This window comes from Theropithecus gelada, chromosome 5 (genome assembly GCF_003255815.1).
Source record: "Theropithecus gelada isolate Dixy chromosome 5, Tgel_1.0, whole genome shotgun sequence".
In the NCBI taxonomy this organism is placed as follows: domain Eukaryota; kingdom Metazoa; phylum Chordata; class Mammalia; order Primates; family Cercopithecidae; genus Theropithecus; species Theropithecus gelada.
Genome location: NC_037672.1, coordinates 1,348,697 through 1,376,007, shown reverse-complemented (window position 1 = coordinate 1,376,007; position 27,311 = coordinate 1,348,697). Strand labels below are relative to the sequence as shown.

Sequence of the window (27,311 nt, the reverse complement as noted above, 5' to 3'; positions counted from 1 at the left end):
TGACGTTGACTAAAGTCAGACGAAGACATCACAAAGAGACTACAGACCAATATCCCTCATGAATACAGATGCAAAATCCTAGCAAACTAAATCCAGCAGCATAAAAAAAGGATTATATACCACGAACAAGTAGAATTTACCCCATGAATGCAAGGTCGGTTCAACATATGATAAACAATGTAATATGCCGTATCACTAGAGTAAAGGACAAGAATTATACTGTCATCTCAACATACGGAGAAAAAGCATCTGACAAAATTCAACACTTTATGACAAAAACACTCAACAAACTAGGAGGAGAAGGTAACTTCTTCAACCTGGTAGACAGCATCTACACAAAACAGCACGGTTAGCATCACGCTCAATGGTGAGAGACTGAAAGCTTCCTGCTAAGGTCAAGAGTCAGACAAGGATGTCTGTTCTCACCACATCTATTCAACATTGTCCTGGAGGTACCAGCCAGAACAATTAGGTAAGAGAAATAAAAGAAACCCAGATTAGAAAGACAGCTGTTTGCAGATGACATGATTTTGCGTATGGAAAATCTTAAGGAACACACAACTAATTAGAATGAATAAACAAGTTTAGCAAGGAATGCAGGATACGAGATCAATACACAAAAGTCAATTGTACTTCCACATTTTAGCAATGATCAGCCCTAAAATGAAATTCAGAAAACAATTACATTTATAATTGCTTTTATAAATGCGATTTATAATCTTTTAATAATTTATAATTGCATTTATAATCCTTTGGTTATAAATAAAAAAGAATAAAATATGAGTAAATTTAACAAAATAAGTGAAAGACTTATATACCGAAAACTACAAAATACTGTTGAAATAAATTTAAAGACCCAAATAAATGGAAAGATAATCAGAAGCTCATGACTCAGAAGATTTAATATTAAGATGGTAATACATCCCAAAGCAATCTCTAGATTTAATGTAATTCCTATCAAAATCTCAGCTGCTTTTTTTTTTTTGAAGAAACTGATGAGCAGATCCTAAAATTCATTTGGAAATGCAAGGAATGCAGAATAGTCAAAACAGCCTTGAAATAGAACAAAGTAAAACTTATCACAACAAAGCAACATTGATCAAGGCACTGTGGTACCGGCATAAGGTTAAGGTCAATGGAACAGAGTCAAGTGCCCAGAAATAAACCTGTACATTTTTGGTCAATTGATTATAAATAAGGGTGCCAAGATAATTCAATGGGGAAAAATAATGTTTTCAACAAATGGTGCAGAGACAACTGGATATCCACAGGCAAAAGAATGCGGGCTCTTATACCACACACAAAACTTAACTCACAACAGATCAAAGATCTACACATAAGAGCTGAAATTATAAAATGCTTATCAGAAACCAGGTGTAAATCTCTGTGATCTTGGATGAGGCGATGGCTTCTGAGATGTGACAGCAAAAGCATAAGTAACAAAAGGAAAACCCAGATAAATTGCTGGACTTCATCAAAATTAACTTTTGTGCTTCAGAGGACACTATCCAGAAAGTGAAAGGACAGGATGGAAGAGTTTTTGCAAATCGGCCGCCGGCTCACACCTGTAATCCCAGCACTTTGGAGGCTGAGGTGGGCGGATCACGAGGTCAGGAGATCAAGACCAGCCTGATCAACATAGTGAAACCTGTGTCTACTAAAAATACAAAAATTAGCTGGGTGTGGTGGTGCGCGCCTGTAGTCCCAGCCACTCGGGAGGCTGAGGCAGGAGAATGGCGTGAACCCGGGAGGTGGAGCTTGCAGTGAGTCAAGATTGGGTCACTGCATTCCAGCCTGGCGACAGAGCGAGACTCTGTCTCAAAAAAAATAAAAAGAAAAAGAAAAAAGAGGCCGGGCGCGGCGGCTCAAGCCTGTAATCCCAGCACTTTGGGAGGCCAAGACGGGCGGATCACGAGGTCAGGAGATCGAGACCATCCTGGCTAACACGGTGAAACCCCGTCTCTACTAAAAAATACAAAAAACTAGCCGGGTGAGGTGGCGGGCGCCTGTAGTCCCGGCTACTCAGGAGGCTGAGGCAGGAGAATGGCGTAAACCCGGGAGGCGGAGCTTGCAGTGAGTTGAGATCCCGCCACTGCACTCCAGCCTGGGCGACAGAGTGAAGACTCCGCCTCAACAAAAAAAATAAAAAATAAAAAATAAAAAAATAAACTCCTGGCTAGGAGTGGTGGCTCATGCCTGTAATCCCAACACTTTGGGAGACGGAAGCAGGAGGATTGCTTAAGGCTAGGAGTTCGAGACCACCATGGGCAACACAGTGAGAGCTCGTCTCTACAAAAATTTTTAAAAATTAGCCAAGCGTTGTGGCGTGTGCCTGTAGTCCCAGCTACCTGGGAGGCTGACGTGGGAGGAGGCTTGAGCCCAGGAGTTTGAGGCTGCAGTGAGCTATGATCGTGCCACTGCACTCAGCCTGGGTAAGAGCAAAAGCCCATCTCTAAAAGAGAGAGAAAAAAACTGTTACAACTCAAGACAAATATTCAATTAAAAACAGGCAAGAGATTTGAACAGACTCCTCTCCAAAGAAGATACACAAACGGCCCGTGAGCACAGGAGATGTTCAGTACCCTCGACGCTGCTGTGGACATGTGTGCACGAGCTTCTACATGGACAGGTTTTCACCTCCTTTGTTTTATGCGTCAGAGGGGAACTCCATGGATGAGCCCTGAAAACAGAATGCCAAGTGCAAGAAGCCAGGCACAAGAGGCCACATGTCATATGAAAAGCCAGAAACAGAAAGCAGATGAGTGAACGGTTCACTGGCCTTTGTGTTTGTGTTAAAAACAACATTTGCATAAAAGTGGGTTTCCCAGAGTTCCTCTGAGTGGTCGCCTCCCAGCTGGGGAATGCAAGCTCTGAAAGCTGAGCTGCATGCACACGCTGTCAGTGCTGAACCCCGCACCACGACACGCACTGGCCTCACGAGGACTCGCAGATGTCCTCTGGAGCAGGGCTGCTGCCTGTGTTCACATCTCCAGGCCCGAGGGCCTCTTCTACGAGGACAGACCCATCACCAGATGACGACAAACCCTGTCGCAGCAGCACGGCCAGACCTTCAGGGCATTTCAATGTGCCATTTCTTTACATCAAACACAGTAATAGCCAAAGCACAGTTACTGCCCAGACCCACGCCCACTCTGCTGTCCTGAGACACTGGCAGAGGGAGAAGGTGCTAATGGCCAGTGCACTGGGCCCAGCTCTCTAGTTCAGTGCATAGTTAAACTGGTTTGAAAACTTCTCGTGCTTCTTCTGGTCCATCTGGTTCATGGCTGTCATGACCCTCCGCACAGCTGCTCTGTGGGGAAACAAGGCAAGATGTGACCTGGGAGGCTTCCGCCAGGGGCCTGGGCTCCCAGTGGTGGCATCACCAGGGTTATGCACTGGTCCTGGGGCAGCTGCTGCCCTTGGATGCTAACTGCCTGTGGGTGCCACCTTCAGAGAAAGATGGGCGACGGGACCCTTGGCCCTGTTCCAAGACAGAGGCAGGCTTGGAAAGGGCCACCCAGGTCCCAGAGCTGGGGTCTGTGGCGGGTCGTTCTGCGCGGTGAAGGTGGCCCCAGCCCCACCTTGGCACTTCTCCTGTGGCCTCCCACACTCCACGATGAGGGCACAGCTTCCCTCTTGGTCTCCTGGGGAGTGGCCTTGCAGGAGATGCAGCCAGGAGGCATCAGGATGGCCCTGCCCACGGCTGCACACACAGCTCTACAGCCAGGGATGGAAATGTGGAGGGCCGCAGCAGGGAGGGCGTGGGCGGGGCAGGCACTCCGGGGAGCGGGATGAGGTGTGCTGTGCTGACCAGTTCAGGTGCCAGGACACACGAGGGTGTGGAGCCAGCAGGGCCTGAGGCCACAAGGTGGTGAAACCTCCGCTCAGCTGCGGCCCTGTGGGGCTGCCAGGCACTGCTATGGGGGCCCCTCAAGGCAGGGTTTCGCCTGTGGTCACCCCAGGTCCTTTCTGTGGGGAGGGCTCTGGGCCACACAGCTGCTGTGAAGAGCCAGCTCCTGCCATGGGCTTCACTGTCCCCATGAGACACAGGGAGGAGGCCTGGCACAGGACCACTGGCCGTGCCTGCTCCTGGGCATCAGCACCCAGGCTGGCCTCTGCCCCTGGCTGGTCCACAGGAAAACAGCCCCATCGTGAGCTACCAGGGGCCGAGGCGCCTTGTATGGTTGGCTGACGTGATGGGTCCAGCTCTGTGCCAGGGGCCCCAGGCAGCCTCTCTGCAGCCCCCACCAGCACCCCTGCCCCACCCAAGCAAGGCTGTGGATGCACCACCCACAAGCCCAGGGGATGCGTGGTCTGAGCGCTGCGAAGGCGCCTCCCGCCCGAGCCCACTCAGGCCGGTGCAAGGTCATGCTGGCCAGGAGGGGCCGCCTCTGCCCGGCGCACTCAGCAGCTTCCGGGGTGTCCAAGGGAGGGTCTCTGGGACGGCGATGGGTGGGGTCACCTCACTGGCGCTACCAGATAAACCTGCACCAGCAGGGACTTGGCACAGATGTGGGAGGGAGTTAGCAGCCTCAGGTGGCTTCTAAGCAAGCATTCTGGATTTTCTTGGGCGAGAAAAAGGCAATGTGAAGACAGAAACACAAGGCCGTGTGGGTGGCTGATGCCCCAGCGGACAGACCGCATGCAGGGATGTCGGGCTGGTGGGCTTTGCACTCTGGCCCTGCCGAGGCCTCACCAGTCACACAGGCCCACGCTGGGCTGCAGAGACACCAGGCCAGCCTCCCAGAGCCAGTGCTCAGAGCAGCCACGCTGGGACTGGGCTCTGCTGGGGCTGATGCGTGGACCTCTGTTGTGGCCACCTTTGCAGTCACCACCCTCCCTGAAGTCACCGCTGCAGAAATACGCAGGCACTGACCTGGGGGCACAGCCAGGCAAGGGAGAGACGAGGGGGCTCACTCTGTACCAGCCAAGGCCTGTGTCATGACACGGCTCCCCCAGGAAGCGAGGATGACGGTGCCTGGCAGTCGAGCCCCTTATCCTGGGGAATGCTCAGGGGCGTTCCTGACCAGACCCTGCCTGCTGCCCCTGCCGGCTGGCACTGCCCCTCCCAGGGGAAAGGCTGGGTGGTCCCCCAGGGGAACTCAAAGCAGGGGAGCCCCTGGAGGCCCCAGGTCCCTGGAATATCTTGGAGCTCAGATGGCCCCCCTCGAACACCTCACGCTGGGGCCACGCGGTGGGAGGTGACCCAGCAGCCACTCTTACTTGGCGAAGACTTTTCTCCCGATGCGAGCGCGGGCAGTGTCGGCCTGAGCCTTCAGGTTGGTGAGGCTGGGGTACCTCCTCTTCTTCCCCCTGCCTTTCCCGCTGTACCTGGACGAGCCAAGATCCTGCCCTGTGGCTGCCTCCACGTCTCTCATCAACTCAGGGTCCTGCCATTCTGCAAACAAAACTCACGCACTTCAGGAAACAGCTGGCACTGACCACAGCCCGTCTTGCCCGAGGCCCCCAGGAGGGGCTCCTGGTCTCGTCCTGACAGCGGGGCTGGGGGGGCTTGCCTACAGCCGTACCCTGGCACCAGCAAGCCTGAGAGGACGCTCGGCGGGCAGGGTTCCCTGAGCAACAGGCTGGGGAGGGTGGGCACGCTGGTCCCCGTGGGGTGAAGGTGACACAGAGCTCGTCCCCACCGCCCCACACCCCCACAGGCCCCTGCCACCCAGAGATGGGGAGCCAGGGCTGGGCCCAGAGGCCACTGCTAGGGCACCCATGGACCTCCCAGGCTGGAAGGTGGCCAAGGCCAGCGGTTGGCGGTTGGTGCCATCCGCAAGCTACTTCCTTGCCTGCGGGCTGGACCGTGCCCCACTAGGCCAACTGTGCCCTGCTGGACCCGCCTGCTGGTGGGGAGGTATGTGCGGCAGGGCTGGGCCAAGCATGATGCTCAGCAAAGGGCTTTTCTTTTTCGTTGATCCAAAGATGACCTGGCCTCAGGCCTCAGAAATGCAGGGTGGGGCTCTCCTAGACAGAACTGCCCTTCCCAAGCAAGCCAGGCATTGTCTGCTTGAGGCCCTATGGCCGTGAGGGGACACAAATGTCACCAGCCCCACTGGGCAGCCTCCCAGGTTGACAGCACCCACTGTGCAGATGGGCACCGAGGCCCTCAGGGGTCACAGGCCCAGGCTTCCTGTGGGGTTCCCCACACAAGGCGGAGGAAGGCCTCCACCAGGCGTGGTACTGGTCGGGCTCAGAGAGGCCACCCAACGGGACTGTGATGGCCGAGGGATTCACAGACAACCCCGGCTCGCAGAAGGGGGCTGGGCACTGATGCTCCAGAGGCACCTGCTCCTGCAGACAGGACCCCATGAGCTGAGCCAGTGGGACCAGGCCACGGGGGCGGCCAGGCCATGGAGGCACATCCCTGAAGGGATGCCTATGCCTCGGACTGATGGCCAGGCCTCCCAAGCGGATTCTTTGAAGTGAAGGAATACGGGGCCCACAATTCAGATACAGGAACGATTAATCCAAGATTAAGGAAAACTGTCCAAACAGTTTATCTCCCAGTAATAAGAAGGCGTCACAGTTTAGGAACCCAGTGAATGGAGCAATTGTTTAAACACAACGAAAAGGCGCCGGCACCCAGTAGAGATGGAGCGAGCGTCTCAGTGAAATGAAGGAGCAATTTAAAAGCCTTTGAGGAAAATCAATAGATGCTGGGAAGCGCCTTCCTGGGCGCTGACGGGCCCTGCAGCACACGCACATTGTCACTGAGGTTAGCGCCAGGGAAAGGAAAATTGCGCCGTGTGCGAGGGAGGCGGGGATCAATACTGTAGTTAGTAAAGAGATGCTATTTCACATCTGACTGGCCAGCGCTGGCCGCAGCCCGCGGCCTGATACCTGTTTGTTAACAAGTCACCAAGGGCTGGAAAACCAGATACTCTTCAGGGTTGACACAAAAAATAGGCACTTAATTTGCTCCTGAGTGTGAGCCCCCAGGGAAGGCCTCACCCAGAGACGAGCAGGTCAGGGCCCTCCCACCGCCCAGGGCCGAGCTGCTGCCTCTGGGCTTCAGGCTGCACTCAACATCCGCCTCTCATGACCGGAGTGCAAGATGCCTAGGAGCCACGACAGAGACGGCTTGGAAGGGCCCCCGGGCCCCCAGCACTGCTCTTCAAGACAAGGTATGACCCCCGCTTCAGGCCAGGGCCAAGCCTGCAGGCGTGGCCACTCTCCAGAGGGATTGAGGCTGGGCCGGGCTCACGCCTGTCATCCCAGCGCTGTGGGAGGTGAGGCAAGAGAATGGCTTGAGTCCAGGAGTTCAAGACCAGCCTGGGCAATACAGTGCCACTCTACATCTACCAAAAATAAAAATACAAAACTTAGTCGGGCACGGTGGCATGGTAATTCCAGCTACTCGGGAGGCTGAGGCAGGAGGATGGCTTGAATCTGGGAGGCCATGATTGCGCCACTGCACTCCAGCCTGGGTGACAGAGAACGACCCTGCTTCAAAAAAAAGACAAATCAGATTTAAAAAGGAGAGAGAGAGTCTGAGGCTGGCCAGGGCCTCTAAAAACAAAGTCTTCCTTGGAAAACAGAAACGCACCCCCACCCGGGGATGAGCCTTCGGGGAGGCATGGGGGGGCAGATGAGCCCGGGGGGAGGCAGGGCAGACAGATGGGCCCTGCTGATGTGGCAGTGCTGCCCCACAGTGGCCTTGCTGTCCAGGGCCTCTGGGCACCTACACTCCTGCTGCCATAGCAGTGGCCACACGCCTCCTGGACAGAGCTTTGACCACTTGCACACTGAGGCAGGTGCGGGGCATGGCTGAGGAGGCCAGAGGGGTTCCTGGAAGTCACTCCGGGCTCAGCCCAATCAATTCTCTCGCCTCAAGGCCTTCACCTGCCTGAAAACACGAGGAAGCAGGACCCAGCCACACAGATGGCACCTGTGGCTTCGGGGCTCTGGGTGCCCCCCTCCCGGTCGGGGTCTCATGAACACGTAACTCCCCCTGAAGCTGGAGACTCCTCTGGAGCTCCCAAATCCAAGACCCTCGGGGCAGCATCCCCTCCTGATTCCACCAGTTACAACTGAGGGGCGTGTAGCTCTGTGGACTGAGCTGGCAGAGTGGGTGCTCTATGACTGCAGACGTGCCCCAGGCAGCCAGTGGCAGTGAGTCCCAGGCTGTGCCTCCCACGGCGCCCGCCCCACCTGCCTGCCCAGACCTACCCGGGCGCTCCTGCTTCTGCAGCTGCCGCCGCTGCTCGCGAGCCCTGTCCTCCGGGTCGAGTGGCCTCCCTTCGTCGTCCCTTGGAATGATCTTCCCGTGGAAAGGGCACTGCACATCGAGGACATGGTGGCTGACAGCGGGGAGGGGTCCACCCGCCTCGACCACCTGCCCCCACCGCGATTCAGGCACAAACAGCGACCAGGGAGGGCAGCATCGCAGAGCCAAAGTGTACACAACTCTGGAATCCTCAGGGGAGGGCGTCCTGAGAGTCGTGTGGGTGGCTCTGTCCTCCCCCTGGAGCCGGGAGCTCTTGGGCAGCTGTGGAGAGTTTAGGCCTCCCTCACGCCAGCACGGCCACAGCAACCCCCCTGCACCATGCCCAGCTGCCAGACTGGGAGCTGCCCTGGCCCCCCGGCCTTTCCTCACTTTTGAGGAGCCCAGGCCCAGCACAGACCCGGGCTGCAACCATGGAGGACACTGTGTGTCTCGGCCACTGGAGAGTCCCCAGGCCGTGTACCCAGGTGGCAGACTTCAGGGCCCTGGGCAGGAGCCCCAGACACCATTCTGATGGCCAACAGCTAAGAAATTTCTGCCCGCCACGGACAATTTCTGGCCCACCATGGGCTTCTCAGTGCTTCCCCACACAGGGCAGGGGCAGGTGGGGCTCAGCACCCCTCCTGCTGCCCCACCCTGGTCCAGCCCACGCCCACCCCTACCCTCAGGCCACGGCCTCACCTTCAGCCGATCTTGGCGCTCACAGAGCCGGCCGTCTGGCCTCGGGGCGCGACACCTGTGCTGCACAGGCTCAAACCTCCCTGCAAAAGTGATGTGGCGGCTCCGGAGCATCTCGGAAACGTCGGCATTGACCACTTCCTCCTCCACCTCGCTGGGCTTCCAGAAGCGGTGCTCGGAGTCAGATCTGCAGACAGAGCCAGAGGCCCTCAGAGCATCTGCAGGGATCCCAGAGGAGCGTGGCCAAGGTGGTGCAGGCACAGGAGAAGGCCAAACCACCGCAGCCCAGCCACCCCACCCTGCAGACAGCACCCAAGCAGGAGAACATGGTCACTCCTGCCTGGGTCTGAATTCTGACGCCACATGAACCAGCTGCGAGACCATGGGCACAACTGCCACCTGTAGGATGGGCTCTCCCTACAGGGCAAGGGCGATAGCTGCTGGGTCCTTGAGGCGTGACCTTGAAGGTTTACGGGACATGCACACGAAGGTCGTCTTTCCACTGCAGGAGCGTAAGGACAGCGCGGTAGCGCACCCAGGAAAAGGAGTGGAGGCTGTTCAGCCCTCGGCAGCACAGAGGGACCAGGGGCTGGAGACCAGACTCCGTGGCCCTGGGTTTCCCAGGAGTCCCAGGTCTCCCAGGCGGGTCCGGTCCCATGTTCTGCTGCTGTCACCAGCCTGATTAGATGCTTTCCTGTGGATGCCACAGGATGGGGGAGCTGGGTGTGCTGGCCTCAGAGGAGGCTGGCCTCAGAGAACTATGCCGCCTGCCCACCTGGATGCCCAGGCAGAGGAGAAGTGTCTGAGGGGAACTCACACAGACCCGACTGTCCCTGTGCTGCCACCAGGCCTCCTTCTAGGGCATACAGCCACACTTGGGGCCAGCAGGAACCGGGGAGGACAGATGGACAGTGCCAAGGGCTCCCAGTGATGAGAGACACCACTCACCGCCTGCTGACTGGGGAACGGTTGGCTCTGCCCAAGGCTCCCGGGCTGCCACACCCTGTGCCCGAGGGTGCTGGAGGAGCAGAGCCCAGCAGCCCTGCCCTCGCCCCGGGTCCACAGACAGGAGCACAGCCCCAGGCACGGCCCACACTAGGGAGAAGGACTAGCAGGAGGCCCTGCCCTGGGGCTGCCTGGACCTCATTTCTGCACCCACCTTGGTCTGGGATGAGGCTGGGTTGGGACAAGGCAGTGGGTGGGAACGCAGGCAGAAGGTGCTGCCTGGGGCCTTGGCCCCACTACAGGGACAGGCATCTCGGGCAAAGCCCTGGTGGGCTGAAGAAGAACACCTGGCCATGTGCCCTGCAGTCAGGAGGGGTCCATGCGGCTCCCCCGAGGGTGCCTGACCGCCTGCCCAAACGCCTCCCGCCACACCAGGAGAGGCCCCGTGTGAGAAGCAGCAATGCCTTCTGCCACCCAGAACTCGGACCAGAGACGCCCCGTGGACCGCAGTGACCCGGCGCACAGCAGCCACACCACGGGCTCCACTGCTTCCTCCCCATCCAGGCGCAGGAATACTCCCCTCGGCTCCCCTGGCTGAGGACCACTGGCTTTTTTTTTTTTTCCAGACAGAGTCTTGCTCCGTCGCCCAGGCTGGAGTGCAGTGGCACGATCTCAGCTCACCGCAACCTCCGCCTCCCAGGTTCAAATGATTCTCCTGCCTCAGCCTCCTGAGTAGCTGGGATTACAGGCACCCACCACACCCGGCTAATTTTTGTATTTTTAGTAGTGACGGGGTTTCGCCATGTTGGCCAGGCTGGTCTTGAACTCCTGGCCTCAAGTGATCTACCTGCCTTGGCCTCCACAAAGTGCTGGGATTACAGGCATGAGCCACTGCGCCCAGCCGGGGCCCGCCAGCCCTCTGTGTACCAGCAAGGCTTCGTTCTAGTGGTTGCCTGTGGCCACGAGGCCCTCACAGGCAGGGGTCTTTCCAGAGGCTGTGGAGAACGAGCTGTTTCCAGGGCCCAGGGACGCCAGCCCCATCAGCCCTGTCTCCCACCACGGCCTGGCCAGGCCCTGGCCTCCTGGACTCTCATCGTCTTGACTTCCTGGCTGAAAGGGGTGAGCCCAGGCTCTCCAGATTCCTAAATGTGGCAGAGAGCCAGAGGGCAGGACCCCTCCACTTGGCAAGGGAATGTGGGGTGAGCAGCCTCTGCCATCCTGGCTAGGGGCCAGACAGCAGGAGTGTGGCCCTCAACTGCCTGTGGGGCATACATGGCACCCAGGTGCCATCTCCTGCACCAGCCCACACACCTCCACCCACGCGGCTGACACGGGGCCCTTCCCCAGCCCAGGCCACTGCCATGTTCAGGCTGCAACTCCATCAAGCCGGCCACTGCAGCAGTGTGCAGGCAGTTGGGGGAAACATGAAACCATGAGCTTGATGCACCAGGTGTGTGGTGCTGACGGGCCAGGCAGGTGGAGCGTGAAGCCAGGCCTGCCCAGCAGGGCCCTGGTGCCATCCAGGACTAACCGGGTCCTCACCAGGAGCTGTTCAGTCCTCTCTCTCAGCCCAACTGCCCAGGGGGTCAGGGCAAAGCCTGTGGTCCTGGGGACAGGCCAGGCAGGTGGGAGGAGGGGCAGGCATCCGCTTCTAGGTGGGAGCTTTGCTGGGTGTCACCTGCCAGGCTCCAAAACCAAGTGCTGGCCTTGGGGCACCCCTGGTGGCAATGTGTGGCAGGGACGGCTGTTTCTTCTCGACCTCAGCCAACTGCAGTTTGAAGCAGAACAAACTCAGTGGGCCCCAGGGCCGCCTTTAGGGAAGCAGTTTCTCGTCCAGCTGTTCCCACAGGATTGATAACACTTACGTTCCATGGACGGCCCCCGACGCAGCAGCAGAAAGGCTCACAAAAGCCCTGCTGGGCTCCAGGAGCTGACTCAGCAGGGGAGGCCCATCCCTGTGCCCCTCCAGGTGCCCGGAAGGTGGGGCAGAGCTGGGAGGCGGGGCCAGCTTCCTCAGACCCAGGGAGGCCTGGCAAGCCAGCAGCCCCTCCTCAGGCTGGGACCCTGGCTGTGTGCCATGTGACTTCAGACACATGGGGACTCACTTGAGGATCTTCCCAGCTGTGGGGAGCTCCTGGCCCCAGTAGTGCAGGTCCACGCCGTAGGGCACCACGGGCGCCCGGGCCCGCTCTGCTGCCAGCTTCTGGGCCTCCTGTGGCTGTGGCAACACTCTGGGGGGGCTACAGGAACAGAGCAGGACATCCTGACTGTGTGCTGCTGGTGCTTGTCACAGCCACCCGCCTCTCCCTCTCCACCCTCACAGCACGGCCGGGGCCTCAGGTCGGCTCAGGTGAGCAATGGATTCTGCCACACGACACCCAGGCCTCAGAGCCACCACTGAGGTCCTGTGAGAAACTCTGGGCCCTGGCTGGCCTCTGGTCTGCAGTTCTTCGCCCTGGCCCAGGGGTGACCTGACACCTGCCTCTCAAACCCCAGCCCTGGGGGCTCCTCTCAGAGGCACGAGCAGTGTCTGGAAGGGTATTTGTTGGCCCAGCCCCATACAGGCTCCAGCTGATGCTGGCACTGACAAGCCCAAACATGGCACCAACAGTGCTCACCCGGCCGGGGGTGCAGATCCCAGGCTTCCGGCAAGATATCCAGAGAAGGCACTGAGCAGCCTGTCGAGGCCAGCCAGTGCTCTGGGCAGAGGCTGTGGCAGTGCCAGGCAGGGGCTCAGCACAAAGGACACTGGGAGTCACCTGGCAGACGAGGGTGGCGGCAAGTGTTCCCGGAGCCGCCGCAGCTGAGCAGCCGCAGACGTAGGGTCCGATGCCTCCTCGTCTTTCCTCATCCTTGTCCGCAAGCCCCGCACAGCTGTGTCTTTCTCTAGTGTTGCCTCCAGCCCTGAAACAGACACGTGTCTACTCCCTGCCACCACTCCCACAACCCGCCAGGCACATCCGCGAGACTGGGCAGTTAGGATGCGTCTACGCGTTAGCGTGTTCCATCTTCCGACAGTCCTGAGGTGGGTGCCTGCTATCTGAACCTCACGGGCGAGGGTGAGGCCCGGAGCAGCAGCTCAGGCCACGCTCTGCCAGAACGTGGCGTGCGTTGGGGGCTCTGGCCGTCTTGCCTTGTGGCCATACAGTTCACGCACTGTGCTACCTGGCTTTGCAGAAGGGCCAGCCTGAGCAGACGGATTTGCCAGGCTGTAAAGAAGCTGGGCAGCAGCAAGAGCCCAGACTGCCCAGCACTCTGTGCCCGTGAGATGTAGGCAGCCTGCAGCCCTCCCCAGCCCCCAGGCCTGAGGCGGCAGCCACTTGGAAAGGCCACCCACGGGGTGTCCACATGGTCCTCAAGGAGAAGAGAACGCACACTTCCACACAGGGTTTCAACCCACGTCTCACGCCGAGGTAAAACCGCGATGTTAGCGGGGATTCCAGCCCCTGCGTCCCCACAGAAACACCTGGGCTGTACCACAGCTTCAGCAGGCGCCTCTGAGAGCCACGGCCCTGGCCCTGGCAACTCCCTCCCTCTGTCTGCCAGGCAAAGGCTGAGTTCCAGTGAGCAAGATGCCGTCCGGGAGTGCCTGTCGCAGAGGGCCCAGCCCGCCGCCAGCAAGACAAGGCCATGGCGCTGTGTCTCACCAACGTCCCACAGAGACAGACAGGGACGAGGCCACCAGCCCCTGGCCTCCGCAGCCCAGCGTGCACCCAGGGTCCCCGGAGCAGGACAAGGAGATTCTCCAACACTGCTGGGCCCTGACCTGCCTCTCCCCTCACCGGCCTCTCCCCTCCTCCTGTACCACGTCCTGGGCTTGGCTCTCAGGCTGCCCCACGGGGCTCACCCTGACCCTGATGGCGCCTCTCGTTCAGGGCAGGGGCCTATACTCCCTAGTGGCTGTCTGAGCTGGTGTCCTGGGACATCAGGATGGCAGGGGGCACAGGAGGTGCCAGCAGGCTATGGGTTAGGACAAAGGGCACCACCCACCTCCCCAAACCTGCTGTAGGAGCAACTAAGGCTGCACTTGAGCCTGTCCACCCCTGTGGGCTGCCGGTCAGCAGGGCTCAAGACCCCAGAGGAACCTGGACTGCAGGGAAGCCAGACTTTGGAGAGCTGCCATGGAAGAAAGAAAACGGAGCGAGCAAGGTGTCCTGGCTGGGGCAGAATCCACAGAAAGAAAACGGACCTAGTAAGGCGTCCTGGCCGCGGCGGAATCCACAGAAAGAAAATGGACCAGCAGCTCGGGCGAGGAGGTGCACAGCCCATGCCACGCTCCCCAGAAGCTACGGAGACAGAGCAAGAGGCCAGGAAGGGAGGGGGGAGGGGGGATCCTGAAGACGCCTCCACTAAAGACGAAGGGCAACGAAAACTGTCAGGTGCAGAGGACTTGCTGGATGGCTGAGGGGACCGGCCACAGCAAGAGTGAGACACAGGTGACCGCAGACAGCGAGGGAGGAAGCACGGAGGACTCTCTTAAGAGCTCCAAGGGGTGAGGGGGATGCGCAGGTGTCAGCATTCTCGTCTCTCTTAAAATCCCGGGAGGAGACAGAAATAATTGGAGCGCAGAAAATAGTTGAAAAAACAATGAGCCACGTTTTCCTGGAATTGGAAGGCTCACTGAGAGTCAACGGAGACAGAGGAAAAACCATGGCTAGAGGCGCTACAGGAAAACCGAAGAACACCAGGGCCTGAGACAGTTAACACCGAGCACTGAGGTCAACCCCACTGCCTGAAGGATACAAAGAATTGATCCTGGGTGTGTCTGTGAGCGGTTGCCAAAGGAGATTAACATGAGTCAGTGTGCTGAGGAAGGCAGACCCACCCTTCATCTGGTGGGCACCATCTAATCAGCTGCCAGCGAATATAAAGCGGGCAGAAAACCGTGAAAAGCAGAGACGGGCCTCGCCTCCCCGCCTACATCTTTCTCCCGTGCTGGATGCTCCCTGCCCTCCAACATCGGACTCCAGGTTCTTCAGTTTTGAGACTCGGACTGGATCTCCTTGCTCCTCAGCCTGCCGATGGCCTATTGGGGGACCTTGTGGTCATGTAAGTTAGCTGATACTTTCAAAGAAATAAAAATTCTATTGACACAACATTTTCAACAGCAACTGTGAATGCAAGATCTTAGAAGGTCACTTTGAAAGTGCGGAAGAAGTTGTTCAAGCTCAGAGTTTTAGAGCCAGCTAAACGATCGCTTCTTGTGTAGACAGAGGACGATGACCTCATGGAGATGAGTCCTTTTGAGGTTTGCCATGGTGAGGTCCGCTTTGAAAACACCTTCACAGCCAGTAGTCACAAAGAAAAGCCAGGGGGGTGGAGCAAGACATGGGCAGTGCCCTGAGACATGAGCACTGAGTGTGTGGAGACACGGGAGGTGAGTGCCCTGAGACATGAGCACTCAGTGTGTAGAGACACGGGAGGTGAGTGCAGGGACGCAGGAGGTGAGTGCCCTGAGACGCGGGAGGTGAGTGCAGAGACACGGGAGGTGAGTGCCCTGAGATGCAGGAGGTGAGTGCAGAGACACGGGAGGTGAGTGCCCTGAGATGCAGGAGGTGAGTGCAGAGACACGGAAGGTGAGTGCCCTGAGACACAGGAGGTGAATGCAGAGACGTGGGAGGTGAGTACCCTGAGATGCTAGAGGTGAGTGCAGGGGCGTGGGAGGTGAGTACCCTGAGATGCTAGAGGTGAGTGCAGGGGCGTGGGAGGTGAGTGCAGAGATGCGGGAGTTGAGTGCCCTGAGATGCCGGAGATTGAGTGCAGAGACGCGGGAGGTGAGTGCCCTGAGATGCCGGAGGTGAGTGCAGGGGTGTGGGAGGTGAGTGCAGAGACACGGGAGGTGAGTGCAGAGACGCGGGAGGTGAGTGCCCTGAGACACGGGAGGTGAGTGCCCTGAGATGCTGGAGGTGAGTGCAGGGGTGTGGGAGGTGAGTGCAGAGACATTGGAGGTGAGTGCAGAGACGTGGGAGGTGAGTGCAAAGACGTAGGAGGTGAGTGCAGAGACGCAGGAGGTGAGTGCAGAGACTCGGAAGGAACACTGAGCACATGACTTTGTAAAGCTGACTCCCGCCTGTTCCTACCCAAACCCAAGTGTTCATATCAACCAGAATGAAGTTGGCTCTGGACGACTCAATGTGACGGGATGGAAGGAGGCCACACGTGGGGAGAGGGTGCTGGGTGATTCGTCTTACGCAGGAAATAGTACAGTAATGGAGAAACTCTAGAAACAAACAGTGAATGGTACGTATGTGTGTAAATCCTTTCCACAACAAGGAGTGACCATCTGAAGAATAAAAACCAGCGGAACAACGAGGCACATAAACAGTGGGAGAAAGGAAACGAGGCGAGGACGGTGGCTGAAGTCGGAGAGGAAGTGCGACGGGTGGACGCATGACAGGCCGCCAGATGTGTCTTCTGAAGACTTCGTGACAACCGTTAACTAAACAGATTCAGATTAACGAAAAGACAGACTCCGGAGTGGACGTCTTTAGCAATATGCCATCTAAAGAAGACCCACTTAGGGCCGGGCGTAGTGACTCAAGCCTGTAATCCCAGCACTTTGGGAGGCCGAGATGGGCGGATCACGAGGTCAGGAGATCGAGACCATCCTGGCTAACACGGTGAAACCCCGTCTCTACTAAAAAATACAAAAAAAGTAGCTGGGTGAGGTCGTGGGCGCCTGTAGTCCCAGCTGCTCGGGAGGCTGAGGCAGGAGAATGGTGTAAACCCGGGAGGTGGAGCTTGCAGTGAGCTGATATCTGGCCACTGCACTCCAGCCTGGGCGACAGAGCGAGACTCCGTCTCAAAAAAAGAAGACCCACTTAATACAATGGTTAGTGAAAAGTTGAAAATAAAGGGATGAAAAAAGATTTACTATGAAAACAGTGACTAAAAGACAGAGAAGGTCCTATGTGGGTACTAGAAAAACTAGATTTTAGGTAAAAAATAAGAGGGTAAAAGAAGGAATGTTTGAAGATGTAATAAACATGAACAGATATGTAACTTACAAATGCAGTCTCAAAACATAAAAAGCAATGCTGAGGGGCTACAGGTGCAGAGACACCTGACTGTGGGGACTTCGGCGAACCCTCTTGGGAAGTGGCCGTTGGGCAGAGAATGAGCCATATCATGGGAGGTCTGTACAGCACAGTCAAAACCACCAAACTAAGAGACACCGTGAGACCTCCTATCTGACACAGTCTGGCTCTGTGTCCCCACCCAAATCTCATCCTGTAGCTCCCATAATTCCCACACGTGGTGGGAGGGAGCCGGTGCGTCTTCCCCGTGGTGTTCTCGTGAGAGTGAATGCGTCTCACAAGATCCCACGGTTTTAAAAGCGGGAGTTCCTGTGCACAAGCCCTCTCCCTGCCTGCCGCCATCCACGTAAGATGTGACTTGCTCCTTCTTGCCCTCCACCATGATTGTGAAGCCTCCCCCGTCATGTGGAACGTTAAGTCCAATAAACCTCTTTCTTTTGTAAATTGCCCAGTCTCGGGTATGTCTTTATCAGCAGCGTGAACATGGACTAATACAATATCCAAGTCCTTCTCCAACACACATGCAGAACCGACGAGAGAAAACCAAGTACTAAGTCAACAGGGGCCTCAGTCACCTCCCAAGAATCAGCACCGCCCAGACTGTGTTCTGAGACCACAGAACAGAGCGTCAAAAACAGAGGCCGCCAGAGAGCTCAGACGCCCAGAAACTCATGTACACGTGATTGATCTCACACACACACACACACACACACACACACACAGGTCCACGCACAGACGCGCTCTCACTGAACACGAGTGAGCTGCAGAGCATGCAGGCCTTCTGTCTGTGCAGGCTTACTGAGTATATACACACATGTATATGTCCACACACGCACGTCCTTACAGGCATGCTGTCACTGAACACACGTGTGCTCACGGCAGGCTTTCTGAGGACACCCCCGGTGCCTCCACTTACCTATCTGCATAGCCAGGAATGCTCTGTTTGGAGAAGAGCTGGGAGGGGAATGAGGAAGCGTGAGAAGTGGGGGTACTGCAAGGCTGCCTGTGCAGGGCTTCCTGGGAGGGAAGTGGGTAAGGACAAAGGGCCTTGCTCAGGCGCTTGACAAGCATCCTGGAAACCAAGGAGGTGGCCCACCAACCCCATCCCTGAGTTGCAGAGGAGGGAAAAACTGCCTCTCTGAAAGGGCTCACAGAACTTGGGCAGTCTGGAGCCACCTCTGACTTGGCCACCAGCTCTCTGGGGAGCGGTCAGTCTGGCACATGCAGAAACGCCACACCCTGTGCTCAGGGCTCGCCAGCCTGTGGCTGTGGGCCAAGTCCAGCCCACCGCCTACTTTCATGAATAGGGTGTTACTGGCACACAGTCACACCCATCATCTACACGCAGAGACAAGGCCTCGTGTGGCCCCTGAAGCTGAAGAGACTGCGCTCTGGCCCTTTACAGAAGGTGCCTGTCCCGCTCGGGAGCTCTTTTGAGCCATGCACAGCTGCACACCTGCTCACGGCTGCATGCCTGCGGGGCTGCTCCCATTGCCTGGGTGCCCAGGGGCTGAGAGCAGAGGACATGAGACAGAGCCACCACAGAGCAGGTGACAGGGCCGGACCTCTAGCCCCGAGGCGCGCACCCGGGAGACACTGGGCAGCCCCTGCTCAGCCCTGGCACTCAATGCCGTGTCCTGGGTTTTACTCACAGACCTGCCAAGTGCCCCTCAGTATTCTAGAAATGCACATGACACAGATACGGGCTGTCAGCACATGCGTGCACATGCACACACACACGCACACACACACACGCACACACACACACGCACACATGCAGACACGCGCGCGCACCCACGCGCACCCACGCGCACCCACGCACACACATGCACGCACACGCACACATATGCATGCATGCACACACACACGCACACACACGTGCATGCTCACAGTGAGGGAGGCAAGACTGATAAGTGAACAATGTGACATTTAGATACAATCACAGCCAAAAGATCAATATGAGAATTCCTAAGAGTTACAAGAATGAAATATATTTTTCATCGATTTGTTGTTTTAAACCATTAAAAAGATGGGTAAGCGTGTTACAGCAGGGTAAATACTTAGGGCACTAAAAACACTCCCACTTGCGCATCGCGTGGAAAATCAATCTCACTGACATACTTTCAAAGCAAAACCCCAAAAAGCAGACAGCATTCCTCAGGCACCGAGAGCACGCATTTTCAGGAAGAATAATGACTCCTGGAAAACAAGAGGCCACACGTCACAGCCGAACCCAGCCTGCCCCGCCCGCACGGCGTCTCACTGAGTCCAGCATCTTGGCTCAAATTCACTCCCACGGTTGTTTTTAGAAAGAATCATAAAAATGTCCAAATCCCCTTTTTTGTTTAAATTGGCCAAGTGGCACCTATTTGCCTGAAGCACCAAAGCAGACAGTGCGGGAGGGAATCGATGGCAGGAAACGGAGAGGCGGGGGCCTCTGCGCCCAGGCGGGCTGCCCAGCGCTGACATTATTGATTTTACCTAGTTCAGCTGGCCTTGTAATTAAAATGTAAATTTGAGAAAGAGATTATGTCCTGACAGAAATGGTAGGATTAAGGGGAAGATAAAGGCCCCTCAGTGAAAATTCAGAGAAAGAAATGAGCAAGCAAAAGAGCACGGGTTTCCTCCGTGGTGTGGATTCAGACTAAATCTAACTACTTCAGATTCGCCCACGTTTAATTGAAAAAACAGCAACAGAATATAAACTCATGTTATGGACTGAGCTGGCCCCGCGTCTGCCCCCACAATTCCTGCCTGGTCCCTGCCTCCGGCACTCTTGGGACCCCTGGGGTGTGAAGCTGAGTGGGGCCGGGGAGTCCCCTCTGCACACCCCAGAGGGCAGCTCTGTCACCAGGGCCTGCCCCTCCTTTGGGCCCTCCAGCCCTCGCCTGGGGCTGGTACAGCTGGTGCCGCACACTTGCACCCAGGCGACTCCCAGCAGTGCCGCCGAGGACACCCAGGCCAGGCCTACAGGGGCCGTCGGCACCTTCAAGGCTGAAGGCAGAAGGTGGTCAGCCTTCCCACTTCAAGAAGTCAATCAGTGGCAATAAACCTACCAGGGCCTCTGCCTGCCCCAGGCGAGGCTGTGATGGAGCCCCCAGCTTCTAAGGCACCCTCCCCTCCGGGCATGCGTGGGCCCTGAGAGCAAAGGGGCAGATGCCATGCAGTGGAGGAGGCTTGGAGCCAGCAGAGGAGGGCGCTGTGGGGACCTGCAGCTGCAATGACAAGAACCGGTGGCCAGTGCCCCAGCTGTGCACACTTCCCTGGACCAGGACTGACCCAGCAGGGACAGCTCATCTCTGCTCTGCTGAGCCTGGGGCCTGAGCTAGAGACACACATCTGGAGGTGCCTTCACAACCAGGGTCAGGCTGGGACAGCCCACCAGTGGGGCTTAGTCAGGACTGCCACGCCCAGTGCCTACGTGTGACCCTGTGAGGCTAGGTGTACCTGCAGCAGGGCTGTGTCAGAGCAGGTGTCCCGGCACACCCAGCAGGGGCTGCAAGGCCTGTGCAGCTCGGTCCCTTTGGCTGGACGCTGTTGTGGATGGACTCAGGACCCCTGGGCTCCAGTGGGGAGGGGACGGCCAGGCCTAGTGACGAGTGAGCGCCGTCACCATTGTGTTTGGCCACAGGCCGGAGGGAGCCTCACCTCTTCTAATGAAAGGAGACCGCTCTGTTCTTTGGGGAGAGTCACCTCGTTTGAGTTTTGCTTCTGGCCTTGCTTTGGATAATTTAGAGCCACAAGTCAGGTTTTAGGGGAAGTGGGGATTTCTGCCTTTGAGACGCCACACATCACCCCGTCTGTCTAAGACATGTAACTTCCGCTCAAAGGGCTCAGAAGCCATCGTAACAGGTCCGTGCAGAGACCCAGGGCCAGGAAATGTCAGTGACACTATAGGCCAAGAGTCAGTGCCAGCTCCCAGACTCTGAAGACGCCCAGAAGGGATTCAGGAGATGAGGCAGCCCAGCAGGCCGGGTCAGGGTGGGCCTATGCAGACAAGATGGTTGCCTAGGCCCCAGCTGCAGAATCTCCAGGAGACACCTCTGTGCTTCGACCGGTGCTCCTAGGGCTGGACCCACAGCCTGGTCCACCTGAGGGCGGCCGAGAGCCAGGAAAGCGATTGCAGCGGCCAACAGCATGCTCAGGCACCCCCAGGGCCCTCATGTCAGGCATGGGGACTCCTGCCCAAGGTGGGGAATCAGCAGAAAGGCCATTTCAGGTGGACGTTGGAGTTGGAAGAGTGTGTGAGGTGGGGACGGGGGAAGCCCAACGAGGGCACAGCTGGGGCTGGGGCCCGGCGGGGGACAGGGTCTGACACAGTGAGGTGGGTGCGGGGAGGGCACAGCTGGGGCTGGGGCCCGGCGGGGGACGGGGTCTGACACAGTGAGGTGGGTGCGGGGAGGGCACAGCTGGGGCTGGGGCCTGGCGGGGGACGGGGGTCTCACGCGGTGAGGTCGGTAGCGGGGAGAGGCGTGCAGGTCCCTCGGCTTCTGCCTGCCTGGCCAGAACCCCTGGAGAAGCAGCACGGGACCCTGTCCGGAATGGGCCAGGCCACAATGGTGCCCAGAGAGAGGTCCCAGCTGGCCCCAGGCATCTGAGGCTTTCTTCCAGACCCTCAAGCTCACACTGACCCCAGAAGCTCAGCCTTCACAGCCTGGGCCCTCACTGGGTGGCCCCGGGTCAGAAGACAGCAGGACCCCAGTAAACAGGACCATACAAATGGAAGATCGTTAGAAGCCTGGTTGTGCTAATCTGGCATGACACCCTTAATGGGTCATAATTTCACACATGAGTTGTCTAATCATCTAAATTCTCTTAACAAATTTATATCTCTTCTTATACTCTGATTCAAACCAACTTGCCCATTTCACACAAAAGCTGAGGGTCTTGTTTTCATTTGCTTCCCCTCCATGCAAACACCACTGTGGGTACTCTGGGGAACTTGAAGAGTAGACCCACCTGGGCCCACGCCCCTCCTTGAGGGCCACAATCCTGGGTGTGGCATGGGAACGTGGCTTTGGGAGGTATTTTTGAAAAACCTAAGCCCTCGATGGCACAGCACAGGCTGTGGCAGCACTCAGCACCTCCTGAGTGCTCCCTGAGAATGACAGGAGCTCCCTGCTGTGGAGGGCACAGCAGCCCTGGGCCCAGACCCGAGTCTGTGGCATCACCAGTGGTGAGGAGGGATGCCTGTGACTAAGCAGGGAGGGGAGCCTGGAGGGTGTGGGGTGGCGGCCCCTCCCACCTGCCAGCAGCGGCTCCTGTAGCTGCGGGAATCACACCCACAACCCTCAAGTTCAAGGAGCCCACCGGAGCCCACCCTTGTGCGTGAGGCCTTTCTGTCCCTGAGCAGGGCTGCTGATGGCAGAGGGAGGTCAGGACCTGCCCCGCTGCGTCCTTAGAGCAGGCCGGTGTGCTGGGGCCTCCACACACAAGAACCAAGAGTAGGATGGCCCCTGCCCCAGACTTGGGCACCTGAGGGCCTGCCTGGCAGAGGAGGACCAGCAGGACCACCGGAGAGGGAGCATACCTTGGGGCAGGCTGCAGGGAGGACCCTAGGCGCGAGACCCCGAGATGGAGCCAGAGCACAGAGGAAAAGCATGCACACGACTTCTCAGCCTCATGGCTACGATCATGGGCAGGAAAAGCAGCATTTTAAACCAAAGCAGCAGTTACCACAAGACGGATCCCAAGGGGCCACATCCTGAGTGGGGGACCCTCCACCCAGGCACCCTCCGACAGGGCCCACTGCTCACCATACTCAGAGCGCAGGTGGTCGGGGATGTGGGGCTCATACCCCTCCTTCTCAGGGACCTCCACAAAGTCCTCATCATCCTCATCTTCCTCCGCATCCCCCAGGGCTTCCGTCTGTGGAAAGATGCCCCAGCACAGATCAACCCCCGGACCCTGTGTATGAACACAGCTCTCAGTGGGCAGAGCCCTGGAAATGGCTTTTTGTTGTGGAGCTTTTTCTCCCGCTCAGGGCTCCAGCACCAGCCACAGCTGGACTGTAGTTAGGGTTGTCTCCAAGGCTGCTCTCCTTCCCCAACATCACACCACCTCTGCACTGCCCCTGCGCTGGGGGCTGTTTAGAGTCTACGTCAAAACCATGAACTGCAACCCTGGCTGACTCCCCAGGTCCCTGTGGGAGGTGAGGTCCTCATGTGGAATGCGTCGCACTGGTGCGAGGGTGGCCGCGCCCCCGTGGCTTAGGGGAGTCACCTTCCCACCAGGTGGAGCAGGTGCATCTGCTCTCAGGCAACAGCCAGGGCTAGCTCCCCGTACAGGGTTCTCCCGCGGCGCTGGTGTGACAACAACATGTCAGATGACCGAAAGGGACAAGTACTTCTGGAACATTCTGTCCTTGAGGGCTTGCATGAAAACCACCTCAATTTCCTTTTGACAAGGTCACTTCTCTGCCAGGGTAGGTGTAGGGGATCCTTCACTGAGTCTGGAGAGCCCTCAGGCCACCCCCGCCTCCCTCCTCCCATGAGAAAAAGGCTGCCTGCCCTGAAAAAGCCTTTCTCTTCCCAAAAGCTGCTGCTGTAGTACTGGCTTCTGTGTGCACGCGGTAGCAAGCCCACTGCTTAGTAACATGGCCACACGGTTGGCACCGCCTGCTCCATCCATGTGCTCAGATGCGGCCGTGGGCAAACTCTTCTCCACCTCACCTTTCCACTGGCCTGCATCCTTCCAACAGCCCCACCACGGCCCAGGACAGGGTGTGGGAGTTCACACATAGCCCCGAGGGCACACCATCCTTCCCTGAGAGCCCCGCCTCTGCAGCTCACCCACCACAAACCTGGTGTGGGCTCAGCACAGCAGGGTGGTCATTCCTCACCTTCAGCTCCCTCAGGCCAGGAGAGGGGCTGGCAGGGCTGCTAGGGCAGCTAAGGGTCATGCCCCCAGGGTGGCCAGGATGGAGGTGCCCTGGGGTGGCTAGGGTGGAGATGCCCCAGGGTGGAGGTGCCCCGGGGTGGGGGTGCCCTGGGGTAGAGGCACCTGCGTTCCTGTTCCCACAGCAGAGCTGAGGGAAACTTCCCGGAAGGGAGATTCCTATCAGAGGAACGCCAAGCAAGGAGACTGTTAACTGGTTTATAAGAGAAAAACCGAAAACCAGAATCACTCCGACACACACCTTCATCTCTAAAAAGCATTCCCAGCATCAACACCTCAAAGGCGCCTGCAATCGCAGCTTTGTTTCCTGAAGGGAGGAAGGACAACTGAAGAGGGGCCTGACCCCTGACCCCCAGGGCAGGAGTCCACATGTTCACCAGAGACGAAGCCTGGGTGAGCAGGAGACCGTGGCTCCACATCCAGCCCCCACGGAGCCAGGCCACACAAGGCCGCGGGGCCCAGGCACTAGCACCCTGCCGGGAGGTGGCCCCCACAGAGCCAGGCCACACAAGGCCGCAGGGCCCGGGCACCAGCACCCTGCCGGCAGGTGGCCCCAGCACCCGATCGTCAGACCAAGTGCACTTTGTTTGGGAGCAGCCACTGCCAGGCATCTGGGAAGCAGCAGACATTAATCACTGGAAACTGTAATTTTTGTTATCAGTCTAACACTGATCAAAAGGGAAGCCTGTCTCCACCGCTGACCTGTGAAACGTCCCAATTATACTCTTTGGAAATGACGGGGGCACTTAACTCCCGCGCTGAGCAAATGATGGCGATCCATCACGTCTGAATAACAACAAGCCACGGACCTGAAAATTATTTCTGTACAGAATCTGCCAGGAATTTATGAAAGGTGGAGAGCAGCCCAAGGTTTCAGGGCATTACGGTTCTCAGCCAGTGCAGCGCGGATCACACACTAAACAGAATTTATGTGTTTTAATTTTCTAAAAGGTAGATGTGGACCGGGTGCTACAATGCATAACATATAGTGCCAGATTTTAAATATGGGGGTCATTTTCAAAAAATATTATGCTTATTGCTCGCACCCTTGAATTTCATCGGGGACTTTTATCAAGTTTTCATTTCCTAAAAAATATTCAACCGCTAAACTAACTATTAGGAATTATACCTTCTTTCTCCCCAAATAATGGTTCATTTCTGTGATTAAATTAGAAGCCCTGGGTTCCCCTTTGTTCTTAAATTAGCGCTGATGAGGCCACCCTGGTCCTGGTAAGCGGCTCCCTCTAACACCAGCCAGGCCCGTGGGTGGATTTCCCTTCACCTCCAAGGAAGCCCCAGGGCTTTCTCCCGGGCAAGAGCCCACCACAGCCACCATCTCCATATTTCAGCTTGAAACTATTTAGAGGCTGTGGTAGCCCCTCAAACCACAGCAACTCAGGATTTAGGGACTTTACTGTTAATACTAAACGGAAGGCTGAAAGCTGCTGTTTTCAGGTTTCAATTCACACGGGATAAATTCTCATGTCTGAAACCCACAGACGCACAGTGCGGTCACCTCCGACACCCGGTGCTGGGCACACTGAAAGTCAGGGACAGGCGGGGGGGTGCTGACGGTGGGCAAGCTGGGAGCCCAGGACGCTGTGTGGCTGTTCAGGGGCCTGTTCGGAGGACAGGAACAGCGTGGTCACTGGGGACTGAGCTCCCTGAAGCCTCAAAGCGCACGGAGCCCAAAGGGAGGGTGAGACCCCACATGAAGCACCCCTTCCACATGCCTGCAGTTCACCTCTAAGAAGTCAAATCATCAAGTGGTGACAAGCAAGAGCCACCCGCCCTCAAGGTCAGGGACAGACGAGCCGGGGGCCAGCACCATGTGTCTGCAGGCCCTGCCGAGGGGCTGGGCACTGGCGCTGGGGGGCTCTGGACAAACAAGAATCCTGGAAAGGAGATCACACACCCTATGGCGGCGCTGGGATCGGAAATGTCTACAAAATGAGGTTAGGTTTGGAAAAGGTTCTCAGAGCAATCTGCTTTGACCCTGACCTGGAAGCTGAGCTTCCTGAGATAAAGCAGGGGCGTGGGAGGCACAGGTTACCCGCAGGCTGCCCCTCCCAAGGGGACTGTGACCTGTGCCCACACCTTCCCTAACGGGCCAAGTCCCCCGCGAGGCACTGGAAGCCTCCCGAGGCTGGTCCACAGTGCAGCAGCTACGGGAGCTACAGACCCTCGACACGGAGAGCCAAGACCGCCCGCGCACAGGGTGCCTCCAAAGGAGTCCCGGCCACCACGGTGAGACGGGCAGGAGCACTTGGGGCCTCTGCTGGCTTCATACAAATGGATTCTCACCCACACTTAAAAGGATTTAGAAAAATGAGCCTCCACGATCATAATTAAACAAGCAATAAAACGGCTAAAATATACAATGCAATCAGTTCACAGGAGTAGGGTGGCGAGGTTACTAATTATTTGAGAAGGAAAGGAAGAGGAGAGGCCCGGGTGAAGGGGCAGGTCCGTCCACCACACGCAGGCTGGGAGATACAGCTGGGGCCATTAAATAAATTTTGTACGATCTAATTAACTTGGTATGCGGTCTCAATTACTTTTCACCCAAGAAATTACTTTTGTTCAGTTTTATGTGTGTGTGTTTCCCTTTTTTTAAAAAAAAAAAAAATGATGTAAGGCCTCGTCAGACAAGTGAGTTCCAAACTACATTTGTCTTTCAGCGCCTTGATGGCTATGCGTTTAAAAACCCATTCTATCTTATAAACTAAAAATTAAACGTGCTCAGCTGTGATGGTCCTCATCGCATCTGCTATTTATATGCTAATGCCCTCCCTGGAAGGCCGTGCAAATTGCCCGGCCAGGCCAATATCTCATGTGCATCTCCGGCTGCCAGGGACGCACCTTGAGAGGACGGAGGGCGGCGCGGAGCAGGGCTGACCACAGTAAGCGTGTGGGAAGGGCACCTGGCGGGCAGCACTGTCGGGGCCGAGCGGAACCTGCTGGACACAGACACAGCACCATGGGCGCGTCCTCACCTCTGAAACGAGAGCCTGGAGGTTCTGCTGAGGCAAATCGTTGCTTTCTAGAACAACTGGCTCTTTACTATAAAATCTACACTCATCAATACGCTCTTACAAGAATATCACAAAACACAGTGCTGTGGGCCTCTTCCCATTCTCGTCTAACCCAGATCATTCCTAGGGATGAGGCTCAGACAGACCTGTCCTTGGGAGCTGCTAACCAGTACGGTGGGCCTCGGGCCGCTTCCTGGAGTCCCAGTTGCAGGGGCCAGGGCCACAGCACCACAGGCCTGGGGGCCTTCCTGGGCGTGAGAGGAGGAGGCCTCAGGTTCACAGGATGCCTGGAGGTCGATTCCAGAGCCAGGCTGGGGGCAAAATTTCTGCCAGGTCCCCAGGGTCGCCTGCCAGATGGAGACATACGTCTGTCAACCAGATGCGGGCCGGGAGTCCTGGGTGTCTGTTGCCCTCCAGATGGATGGAGCTGGGCCAGGGTGGCCTCTTCTCCTGGGGCAGCCAAACTGGCATTTGTCCCTGGGTCCC

The 27,311-nt window shown here is 57.2% G+C and overlaps 1 protein-coding gene across 2 annotated transcripts in view; it reads right to left on the bottom strand.

Annotated features, from left to right (window-relative positions):
* Positions 1–2,394: 2,394 nt before the first annotated feature.
* The window catches only part of UVSSA (UV stimulated scaffold protein A), a 43,087-nt gene continuing 18,170 nt past the window's right edge, over positions 2,395–27,311 (bottom strand). For both annotated transcript variants that reach the window (XM_025385838.1, XM_025385837.1), the window contains exons 8-14: positions 22,650–22,761; positions 12,616–12,760; positions 11,962–12,096; positions 8,915–9,098; positions 8,179–8,287; positions 5,224–5,398; positions 2,395–3,310 (exon numbers count right to left, since the gene is read on the bottom strand). In XM_025385838.1, coding sequence (XP_025241623.1) covers positions 3,217–3,310; positions 5,224–5,398; positions 8,179–8,287; positions 8,915–9,098; positions 11,962–12,096; positions 12,616–12,760; positions 22,650–22,761 — 954 coding nt within the window. In that variant the 3' untranslated portion in view covers positions 2,395–3,216. The remainder of the gene's footprint in view (positions 3,311–5,223; positions 5,399–8,178; positions 8,288–8,914; positions 9,099–11,961; positions 12,097–12,615; positions 12,761–22,649; positions 22,762–27,311) is intronic.